Raw genomic sequence first — 12,599 nt, forward strand, 5'->3', positions numbered from 1 at the left:
CATCCTCATTTAATTTTGACTTATCTTAATAGAATCTTCAAAGATCTTGTTTACAAATGAGTTCACATCCACAGGGCTGGAGGTTATGACTTGAACATATCTTGTGGGGGACATGATTCATTTCCCAACATGACTTAACCAGGGTTACATAACTAAGTGAGCAACAGCTCCAGCATCATCCAAGAATAAGTTTTAAGTTCACTGCTTTTTAAAAATATATTTTTTTTATTGAAGTATATCATTCATACATGAGCATGCATAAACAATAAGTTTATAGTAAAGGTTGTGAACTTAGCAAAATAAACATGCATAGCATCATACAGGGGTCCCATACATCTCTGCTCCACAAATAGCTTGCGTTTTTCAGAAACATTTGTTATAAAGTATGCAAGAGCATCGTAAAATTTTACTACTAACTGTAGTCCCTAAATTACATTTAGTGTGTTTTCCCCCCAACCCACCCTATTTTTTAAAAATATATTTTTATTACAGAGGTTGTGAACTTATAAAATAATCACGCACATGTGTAGAATTCCTATGTAATACACTTTCACCAATACATCTCACCATGGTGGAATATTTGTTACAGATTATGAGATAATATCATCAGAATATTACCACCAGCCATGGTCCATAGTGTACATTTGGCACACTTTTTCCATACTGTCCCATGTTCAACACAGTACATCTTGGCATTGATGCAAGAATATTATAGTGTTGCTGTTGAACATAGTCCTTAGGTCACACCAGTTGTATTTTTCCCATGCTTTTCCACATTCCCATCATCCTACAATAGTGATGTACATCTACTCTAGCTCACAGGACACTCTTGTATCTGTACCATCAACCCCAATTCTCATCCACCTCTGGGTTCACTGTGTTATTCAATCCCTAGACATCTCTAGCTTTCATTCAGTGGACATTTACTTCCCCAGACTACCCTTTTCAGCTGCTAATCACTATAATGTGTTACCATCAGCCCTATGCATTTCCATACTTTTACAGTCAAATTAATTAAAACTGCTACATACATTAAGCATCAGTTGTTCTTTAACCTTCCTCTTATCTCCTAATAACCTATACTCTAGGTTTTAACTCCGTCTGTTTATTCTTCACATTTAGTTCATGTTAATAAGACTTTGCAATATTTGTCTTTTTGTGTCTGACTTACTTCACTTCGCATTATGTCTTTAAGATTCATTCATGTTATCATATATGTCCCAATTTCATTTCTTCTTACTGCAGCATAATATTCCATCATATGTATATACCACATTTTGTGCATCCACTCATTGGTTGATGGACATTTGGGTTGTTTCCATCTTTTGGCAATTGTGAATAATGCTGCTATGTATATTGGTGAGCAGATGTCTATGTGTGTCATAGTTTTTAGTTCTTCTGGATATATTCTTAGTACAGGAATTGCTGGATCATATGACAGTTCTATATTTAACTTCCTGGGGAATTGCCAAACTATCTTCCACAGAGGTTGCACCATTTTACATTCCCACCAATAGTGAAAGAATGTTCCTATTTCTCCATATCCTCTCCAGCACTTATTGTTGTCTGTTTTTAAAATAATGGCCGTTCCAAATGGTGTTAGAAGGTATCTTGTTATTTTGATTTTCATTTCCCTAATAATGATATGGAATATTTTTCATGTGCTTTTTGATCATTTGTATTTCCTCTCTGGAGAAAATGTCTGTGTAGTCTTTTGCCCATTTTTAAATTTGATTGCCTTCTCTTTTATTGTTGAGTTGTATGATCTCTTTATATAGAATGGAAGTCAAACCCTTATCAGATATATGGTTTCCAAATATTTACCCCATTGAGTGGACTGCCTTTTCACCTTCTTGATGAAGTTCTTTGAATCAAAAAAGTATTTAAGTTTGAGAAGGTCCCATTTATTCATGTTTTCTTTCATTGCTCCTGCTTTTGATGTAAGGTTAAGAATCCACCACCTACCACCAGGTCTTGAAGATGATTCTCTACATTTTCTTCTAGGAGCTTTATGGTATTTGCTTTTATATTTAGGTCTTTGATCCATCTTGAGTTAATTTTTGTATAGGGTGTGAGACGGAGGTCTTCTTTTTTTCTTTTGGCCATGGATATCCAGTTCTCCCAGCACCATTTGTTGAATAGATGTGAGGGTCTGTTTCTGAAACATCAGTTTGGTTCCATTGATCTATGTGTCTATCTTTATTCCAGTACCATGCTGTTTTTACCACTATAGCTAGGTAATATGATTTTAAGTCTTGAAATGAGAGTCCTCCAACTTCACTTTTCCTTTTTAAGATATTTCTGGCTATTTGGGACCTCTTACCCTTCCAGATAAATTTGATAATTGTATTTTCCATTTGTTTAAAAAAAATCATGGTGGAATTTTTATTGGGATTGCATTGAATCTGTGTATCAATTTGGGTAGAATTGACATCTTAATGATATTTAGTTTCCCAATCCATGAGCATGGAATGTTTTTCCAATTATGTAGGTGTTTTTTTAATTTCTTTTAGCAATGCATTGTAGTTTTCTGAATAGAAGTGCTTTACATCCTTGGTTAAGTTTTTGCCTAAATATTTGATTCCTTTAGTTGCTATTATAAATGGAGTTTTTTTCCTGACTTCTTCCTAAGATTGCACATTACAATTGTATAGAAACACCATTGATTTTTGCATATTGATCTTGTATCCTGACACTCTACTGAAATCATTTATTAGCTCTAGCAGCCTTTTATAGACTTTTTGGGGCTTTCTAGATATAGGATCATATCATCTGCGAATAGTGAAAGCTTTACTTCTTCCTTTCCAATTTGGATGTCTGTTATTTCTTTTTCTTGCCTAATTGCTCTAGCTAGAACCCCTAGCACTATATTGAACAATGGTGGTGACAATGGGCATCCTTGTCTTGCCCCTAATCTCAACAGGAAAGTTTTCAGTGTTTCACCATTGAGTACAATGTTAGCTATGGGCTTTTCATATATGGTCTTTATCATGTTGAGAAAGTTTCCTTCAATTCCTTTCTTTTGTAGTATTTTTATGAAGAAAGGATGCTGTATTTTGTCAAATGCCTTTTCTGTGTCAATTGATAAGATCATGTGGATTTTCTTTTTTGATTTATTAATGTGGTGTATTATGCTGATTGATTTTAAGTTGAGTCACCTTTGCATGCCTGGTATAAAACCACTTGATCATGATGAATAATTCTTTTATAGTGTTGTTGGGTTTGATTAGCAAGTATTTTATTGAGGATTTTTGCGTCCATATTCATTAGAGATATGCATCCCTAATTTTCTTTTTTAGTAATGTCTTTATCTGGCTTAGGTATTAGTATGATATTGGCTTCATAAAATGAGTTTGGTAGTGTTCCTTGTTCAATATTTTGGAAGAGCTTGAGTAAGATTGGTATTACATCTTCTTCAAATGTTTGGTAGAACTCACCTGTGAAACCATCTGGTCCTGGGCTTTTCATTTTGGGGAGCTGTTTGATGACTGTTTCAATCTCTTTACTTATGATTGGTTTGTTGAGGTCTTTTATTTCTTCTAGGGTCAGTGTAGGTTATTTGTACATTCCTAGGAATTTTTCAGTTTAGTCTACATTGTCTAGTTTTTTGGCATAAAGTTGTTCATAGTATCCTCTTATGGTCTCTTATTTCTATGGGGTCAGTAGTAATGTTCCCATTGTTATTTTTTATTTCATTTATTTGTAATATTCTCTCTTTTTTTCTTAGTCTTGCTAAGAGTTTGTTGATATTGTTAATCTTCTCAAAGAGCCAACTTTTGGTTTTGTTCATTCTCTCTATTGTTTTTTTTTGTTCTCAATTTCATTTATTTCTGCTCTGATCTTTGTTATTTCATTCCTTCTACTTGCTTTTGGTTTAGGTTGCTGTTCTTTTTCTAGATCTTCCAGCATTGTAGTTTGTTCATTGATTTTAGCTCTTTCTTTTTTTTAATGTAAGCCTTAATGGGTATAAATTTCCCTCTCAGGACTGCCTTCATTGTATCCCATGGTTTCTGATATATTGTATTCTCACTGTCATTCATCTTGAGTTATTTATTGATTTCTCTTGAAATTTCTTCTTTGACCTAGTGATTATTTAAGAGTGTGTTGTTTAATCTGTATATATATGTGAATTTTCCCTTTTTCTGCTACTTGTTGATTTCCAACTTTAATCCATTATGATCAGAGAAAGTGCTTTGTATAATTTTTATCTTGTTTAATTTATTGAGAACTGCTTTGTGACTGAATATATGGTCTATCCTGGAGAAAGATCTATGAGTACTTGAAAAGCAATATATATATCCTGCTGTCGGGTACAGTGTTCGGTATATGTGTATTAGATTTAGTCTATTTATCATATTATTCAAGCTCTCTGTTTCTTTATTCATCCTCTGCCCATATGTTCTGTCCAATGCTAAGAGTGGTGTATTGAAGTCTCCAACTATTATTGTAGCTGTAGTTGGTGGGCACCCATCTCTTCCTCTTCCATTTATGGGAAATGGAGCTTCCAGCTCTAGCCACGGCAGCTCCTCAGGCAGCTTGTGCTGCTATAGTAGCATGGGCACCGGCCTCTGTGGCATCTTGCAGTTTCCCAGAGGTGGTGCAGGTCCCCCCAGCTTCCTCTCTGCTGGAGGTAGGGCTGGTATTTAGACTAGAGCTGCAATCTGATCTGAGTGGAAGGAAGCCAGTCCTTACCTACACTGTGATTTTCGGTCAGCTTTTCCTCCCCTCATACCAGGGGTGAAGTTAAAATGGCCCTGGTGCCATTTTAATCAGTAGCTGAAGTGGTGCCACACTGTGTCTTCCTCCCCCATTTTTGAGAAATGGAATTTCCAACTCCAGCCACAGAATAGCTCCCTAGGCCGCTTTTGCCACAGGCACTGGCCTCTACAGTGTGAATGGTTCTACTCATGAATCTTCTTTGCAGATGAGCAGTCTCCTCCTTCCATTCTTTCAAGGATGTTGCAGGATAGTCTTCTGGTCTTCTGGGGCCCTCACACAGGTGCTTTAGATAGCTCTGGGTGATTACTAATTGCCCTGTAGGATGAGCTGACCTCTTGGAGCACCTCACTCCTCTACCATCTTGGCTTCCCTGCCTCCCCCCTCCCCCATTTCAGTGTTTTTAAAAATTCCTCCATACCATTGTTTATGCAATGCCTTATCATATATTGGTTTATGCAAAGACCTGACCACAATGGTGGTATGTTTTAATTTATATAATTAATATTTGTCTTCATTAGTTATCTTAAGTACCTAAAGAACAGGTATAGGCTCAATTAAATAAGGGCAATACAGTGTATTACAGGTCCATCTGAATACCTGGAAGGTACTTTTCAATTGAGATAGTCACATATGGTTAAGACATTTATTTATTTTATTGAAGATTCTATTGCATGTGACTTTTGAAAATAGTGGTGACCTGGTATCAGAGACTATGCTCACTGTATTCAGTTAATGATCAGTACATCAGGGTTTCTTACTTAGCAAGCCTCATTAAGTTGATTTTTTACTTGTGGTGTTATGGATTATGTCTCTGCAACATTTCCCCCTTTTTACCATAACCTCTAAAAGGATCAGTGCCAGACAGAACTGAACTGTATCTTTATTTTCTCATCACATCCTCTCTCGAAGAGATAATAGTTTCATTGCTCTCTTTCCAACTTGGCTTTGAGTCACTGCTGTGATTCTAGCTGTTGAACAGTCTTTCAAGTTGAGCAATTAGTATTCTGGTCAAACAAAATAATGTTATGAGGTTGCCATTCTTAGCCAGTATAGCTAAGGTAGTCTTACTGAATCATTATTATGGTCATGTTGTCAGAGGCATATGACAATTGTATTTTACAAAACTTCCTTAAATACTGATACTTGAGATTTACAGAAAATTAAATCTAAAACCTTATACTCATAGTTCTAAGGTTGGAGGGACCAGTAAGTGTCAAATGCAATCAAGCTGCATTTATCCTGTTTGATATTTTAAAAGAAAAATTAAACTGCCTTAGTCTTCCTTACTACTGCTTTTTGTATTACCTGATTAAATTTTTTCTGTTGTATTAATAAATTCAGAAGAAATGTGTTCATTAGTTTTTGTTGTAACTAGAATCTATAGAAAACTAGACTTTGGAAAGCATGGTATTCTATTGGGTAGCACCTGCTCCCTAGTAGAAATCAATTCTTTGCCCGTGTCTGATGCAGTGTCACTGTATCTAAGAACCTCTTTACCACCTAGGTAGTTAGTTTCCCTCTAAATAGAAATAACCAGCCAAACAAACAAACAAATAAATAAAAGGTCTTACCTGAGTTCTGCTTAATGTAAAGCCTTTGAAAAATAATAGGTCATAAAAGCTGCTGTTCACAAAATATATGCTATTTAGTAGTTAAAATTTGTAAGTATTTAATAATCATTGGCTTTAAAAATACTATTTTAAAAATAGTAATTTACAATTTAAAACCCTTTGTCTCTGGTGATATGCTTTATTGCTTAGTCTTGGAATTTTTATTTTTACAATTAAGTATATTTAAAGACAAGTTATACTGTTGAATTTGACAGTCATGGCAAAAGGCCAATGTAATGAGCCCAAAGGGAGAAGTTGCAGAGTATGAAGGTTAAAGGAGCCACAAGACTGACTTTCCATGAAGTCCAGGCTATCCATGTTCATTCTTGTTGAGTGGAGATTTGCTTCAGGTTGACTGTTTTTTCCTTCTGTTCCATCTGATTTCAATCTGCGCTTGTCTTTTATAGCTAGAGACAGTTGGATGGCAGCTTAACCTTCACATGGCTCACTCTGCTCAAGCAAATCTAAAATCTCCTCAAGCTGTGTTACAACTAGAAGTGAGCAATGAAGATTCAAAGGTAAGAAATGTTATCCCATTAAAATTATGTGTTTTGTATATTAGGCCTTGTAGAATCTTTGCTCTCTAGATTGAAAATTTAAACATAATTGAATTAAAATTAAGAAACAAGGATTAACAAATTGAAAAATCTTTAGTTGTGACGGGTTTTGATGTCAGATTTAAATATCCGCTATTTATTTTTCTGTTGAATTAGTTTGTTTTGCAAAGTGCCTTTTCTGAAAGGAATTTCATTGTCTTCTTTTACATTCAACAGTGGAAAAAATTGATGGAGGTCATATAAAATTGCAATTTTAATGCTTTAGATATCTGTGGATATTCTAGTATGATTTGTGTTTTAAGTTGCATAAAATGGTAGAAGAAATGTTTGTTGTCCAGCCTGGAATATAATGGTGACAACTGTTTTGTATGTAGTGTGTGAGTATGTCTTTAAATCCCTGCTCTTGCAAAGTAGATTTTATATTAGCTTTATACCATATGTTGATTTTTTCCTTTAGTATTAATTTCAGAACAGTTTGAACATGGTCATCAGTGATCAAAGGGTTGCTGTAGAAATAGAAAACCAAATAGATGAGACTTTATCTCATTTTAAGACAACTAAAATAGAGTTGTAAATGAGGTACTGTGGAAGATCTGAGGAACATAGGATTATTAGGCTGAATGAAATCAGGATAACAAAGAAATGTTATTATTTATACTGGGCATTGAAGGATGGCAATATTATTACTTTTTTGTTCTTTTACTGTTATTTGTTATACCATGCACATTTCTTTCTTGTTTGAGGACCAGGGTCAGTGCCTAGCCCAGATTACACATCCACAAAATTTTATAATTGACTTAGATTTTATTGTATATAATTTATCAGTTTGTTACTAATAAATTAAAATTATTATTTCATTTAATTTTCACTGGAAAATAATATAAACTTAGTGACTGAGTTAAACTGACTGGTATTTTATCTATTCTCTGAATTTAGTAGCTATGTAATCTTGGGCCATTTATTTAATATTTATGAGTCTCAACGTCTTCATCAGTAAAATGGCAATAATAGTACTATCTCACAAGGTTTTTATGAAGTTTATATGTAAAGTACTTAGTCCAATGCCTATTATTTTAATAAAATACTCAATAAATATTAGCTGTTACCGTCATCATCATTATCAACAAAACTCTTTGGGGCTATTGCATAAAAAAATACCTTTGTTTTAAACCAAAATGTCAAGAAATTTATTTTCTGTTGAAATTGACTTTTTTCCCCCCTTTCCTTGCATTCCCTCTTCATTTTACTTCTTGGCCATATTTTCTATATATTGCTTACTGAGAATGGGGAAAGGAAAGGATAGCCTGTAAAACCTTTTTATTCTTCCCAGAAACTAAGGAAGGCATCCTTAAGATTAGCATAATAATCTAGAATTCCCTGGTGTTAGCTGGGACTATTCCATGAGTATGAACACATACATATGTGCCTGCCTACTTACCTACCTACCTACCTACACATTCCTGTTGTATTTCTCATGACTACCATGTATTAAGTTTGAGTAGCTAAAAGCAGTTTATAGATTGGAAGGTTACAATTTTGACCATATATCAGATATACTTTAAACATCATGACTTTGGCATTGCTTGACTTTGGGATGCTTAAGTCCTCCCAGCTCCATGATTATGTCTTCGAAATACACGTTTATTATAGTTTTAAGGAATAGAATTGAGTAATGCCTCTAGTAAAACAGCCATGCTTAAAATTCCTGTTTTAATTTAAGAAGTCAGTACAGGTATAAAAATCCATCCCATTCGAGGCATGGGCCTTAGTACCTTTGTGTTTTTTGTGTTTGTGTTGCTTTTTGACATTTTGACATTGTGTCTTTATGTGTGTAGACACACACACGAAAAACACATAAGCACATTTGTTAGGCTTGTAACTTGGGAGAGCTAGAGCAATATTTTCATTCACAAACAGGCACTCAAGTAAAAAAGTGGCAGCATACAAATGTAAAGTACATATTTTTTATCTTGTAGGCAAAGTTAAGTGAACTTCTCTCTGTATTTCATATATATAGCATTGTGTGGATTCAGTCTCTATTTCTTTTTTCTTCTGAACAATAAATATGTAATGGCATATACAACCGTAAAAACATGCCATTTCCAAGTGATGCAGTCCCAGTTGTAAAGAGATTTACCCCTATTCCTTCCAGTGAACCTGAAATTACTGCTTTTTTTGTTTTACTTTCTTCCCAAACGTTTTTATGACCTGGTATTCTATTCTTTGTATTCTTACTTCATCTAGTTTCTTAATGTTAACTTTTATGTTATTAAAAACACAAAACAAAACAAAAAAAACTACAAACTACTGCCAGCCCCAATATTTCCTCTATTCAGAAATGAGAATCCAAGAATTCTTGACAGATTGGAATATTACATAAAAGAAGGTTTGATACAGTTGTCATACTTATAGAATTAGAAGCATTAGGTAAAATTCTTTTAAATGTTTATTTTATAGGGTAGCTATCCTGAAAATGTACATATAATACTGAGAAGATTAGAGTCAATGTAAATTGAGACAGAATATTTTGATGGTATTTACATTTGAACTGCTGACTGAAAACTTTAGTGTAATTCACTGAGGAGCGTGTTTTGTAGGAAGCTCTCTTTTCTTCTCTTTCATTTCCAACATACACATGAAAGGTGTAGCCTGCAGTGAAGTTTTAATTGCTATCGCTTTAGATAACATTGTTTGACTTTGTTCTCCTTTCCCTTAGAATATTTCTGTCTCAAGGCTTTCCTGTTTTTGCTACTAATTTTATCATGAAAACTGGGTGGCTGTAGCTTTTCCTACAGTATTTTGATATGTATCCTAGTTGTTTCCAGTTAATTGTCTTAGTGTTTGTCTACTGCATTTAGCAAAGCAAGATTATTTTCCTGCTCCACAGATAGCTTAAAATGAACTTTCTTCTTCTTTTTCTTGGCTTATTTCATTAGGGGGCAGTAGAGCTCTTTGCTTACTTAAGCTTCTTTGGTATTCGTTGTTACATTGAAAATAGTTTGTGAAGGCAGTAGTTGTAGGAAATACTAAGTGTTTACATTTCTAATCTGTATATAACAATAGAGTTCCCTTGTTTACATCAACAGAATTAGTGCCTATTAATCAGATAAGTGCAGAACAAATAAATGAAGTCATCATTTTGGCTTTTGTTACTTTGTATATGATTGTTTGCCAAAATGAAATCTATTAAAAAGCATTCTCTACTATTGAATTTTTCATTATATTCTGTCACTTGTATTAATTTCCTTATGAGAAAAGAGAAAAAAATCATCCCCCAGATGATTTTAGTAAAGAATTCTTGTTTTTCTTTTATTATTATTTTTTTTAATAACTGGGATAAAACTCACCTTGAGAACTTTTCATTTATCTCAGTGTTAAGTTGGATAATACTCAGGTTATAGAAGTTACTTTATTAGCAGGTAAATTATGATTTTGAATGAATTAGGAATTTTTATTACCAATTTCCTGAGTTAGAAATCTTCATTCTTATTTCAAATATTATCAAAAAATTCTATTTAGAATGAGAAAAAGGAAAACAGCCCTGGTATTTGGTACTATCTTCTGGGCATGGCATTAACTTCTTTAATCTTTAATATTCCAGGTAGGAATATTATGATCCTTATTTTATTGATAGATGGAGAAATGGTGAAACAGAGAGATTAAATAATTTTCCCAGGTTATACAACTAGTAAGCAACAGAGTTAGGATTTGAAACCAGACAATTTTATTTCAGAGACATATACTATATTCGTTGGTAGCATACTGTATCATTTTGTCTATTTAATAAGTTTATCTTTCGGCATGTTGACTAGGAGGTACATGAGATATCCAGGTGGTGATTGTCTGATTGGCATTCTGGGGCTTGGGAGGAAATTACAGGGTAAAAATTGAGATTTGGAAATCGTGAGACTTAGATTATAATTTCAGTCAGGAGATACAAGAGCTCACTAAGGGACAGAGCAGAACCCTATGAACTCCTACTATACATTTCAAAGGCAAGTAGAGTTGGAAGAGCCTATGATGGCGATTGGGAAGGAACAGCAGGGACCAAGGGAAGCAAGAGTTTCTTGAAAGTGAATCGTATCAAATGCTGTTAAAAGGCGTAAAGAAGAAAATAAGAAAATACTAATTTAACCCTTACAGCTATAAATTAGTTACTAGTATTTTCCCTATTTTGTAGATCAAGAAACAGAGGTGCAGTGATTAAGTATATTTGGCTCTAAATTGATACTGTAAAGAGATGGTGCCAAGATTTGAGTCCAGGTCTGTCTGACTCAACCAAAGTTTATCATCACTATATAGTGGTAACAAATGAATTTGAGAGCATCGAGGTCGTTGGTGATTACTGTGTGGGGCAGAAGGAAGTGTTACGAGATGGAGGGCAGTATTGGATGCTATTGAGGGGTCAGGAAAAAGAAAGGCATGCGACTTTTGGATTTGGTAAAATGGGGTTTCTTTGATGACCATAACAGTTATAATCTCAATGTCAAGTTAGAAAGAAGCCTGATTGGAGTACATTGAGGAAAAGAATCTGAGGAAAGAAAGTGGAAGCAACCATACAGACAACTCTTTCAAGAAGCAAGGAAACAGGACAGCAGGCATAGGGGAATGTGGTTTAAGTGACTGGAGATATTAGAAGTGGTTTATATGCTGATGCCACTGAACCAGTTGGGGGAGAGATTGATGCAGGAAGGAGAGGGATGTAAGTTCCTTGAAAATGAGAAGATACGAGATCCAGAGTACAATCTGTTGTCATAGTCGAGAGAACAAAGAGCATGGGTTAAGTAGGTAGTTTTGTTGGTAGGAAGAGAAAGTTGTGTCTGATTACTTCTATTTTTCCAATGTAGTCCTTAGTTTGGTGCAGTGGAGAGTTTCAAGAAGTTTGAGGAGAGAGGAGAAAGTGTGAAATAGTCGTTTTGGAGATTGGACTAATGAAGAATCCAGGTATTTAAAGGTGTTAACCCTGTTACTGAACAGTGCTAATTGCTTGTTTGAGATTTGTGACTATGAATTTGCAATGAGAACTATCAGAAGGTTGTGTATTTTTTTATAATCCATTTTTAGTTGCTTTGGTGCAGATGTGGAATAGATGAATAATTGACTTTAATCTGCGTTTCATTTTTGCCAGGTATGTTAGATGAAGAGATCAAGGGTCAAGGGGATTGGCTAGATACACAAGGGAGCAATTTTAGTGATTGGGCATGGGATCTAAATTGAGTCATGTGGAAAGTGAGGTTATGGCGGGTAGGGGTCATGATGGAGAATGAGAAACTAACTGGAGACAGAACTGGAACCCTAGCCATAGCTTCCCTAGAGTAGTTTGTGGTTCAGAGGAGCTTCAGGTGGCACAATAGTTCCAGGATCACTCAGTGAATTTTGTTTTGTTTTCTTCAGACCTCTTTGTCTTTGTCAGGTGTACGGTGTATCCTGTAAAATAGATAAGTGGATCCAAGGAGAACCTGGTGTCTCCTGGTCTAAACTGTAACCATTGCATGAGCATGGAAATTGAAGGATTCTAAGTATATGAAGTTTTATGTCATATACTGGGATTCCTCAATATGTAGTCAATGACTACTGCTTGATCTCTTGCTTCCTTGATAATTAATATACTAGCATCTGCTGGAAAATAGGAAATATTGGAGTATTTCATAATGAGCCCACTATATCAATGATACTAAGTCCAGAAGCCAATTAAAATGTGAGAATTTTATAT

General features: G+C 34.6%; 1 protein-coding gene across 6 annotated transcripts in view; it reads left to right on the top strand.

The window, feature by feature from the left end:
• COMMD10 (COMM domain containing 10) overlaps positions 1-12,599 on the top strand; it is a 237,312-nt gene that overhangs the window by 60,227 nt on the left and 164,486 nt on the right. For all 6 annotated transcript variants that reach the window (XM_012528512.4, XM_004467262.5, XM_071209537.1 and 3 more), the window contains one exon: positions 6,737-6,847. In XM_012528512.4, coding sequence (XP_012383966.2) covers positions 6,737-6,847 — 111 coding nt within the window. The remainder of the gene's footprint in view (positions 1-6,736; positions 6,848-12,599) is intronic.

Source organism: Dasypus novemcinctus, chromosome 2 (genome assembly GCF_030445035.2).
Source record: "Dasypus novemcinctus isolate mDasNov1 chromosome 2, mDasNov1.1.hap2, whole genome shotgun sequence".
Taxonomy (NCBI): domain Eukaryota; kingdom Metazoa; phylum Chordata; class Mammalia; order Cingulata; family Dasypodidae; genus Dasypus; species Dasypus novemcinctus.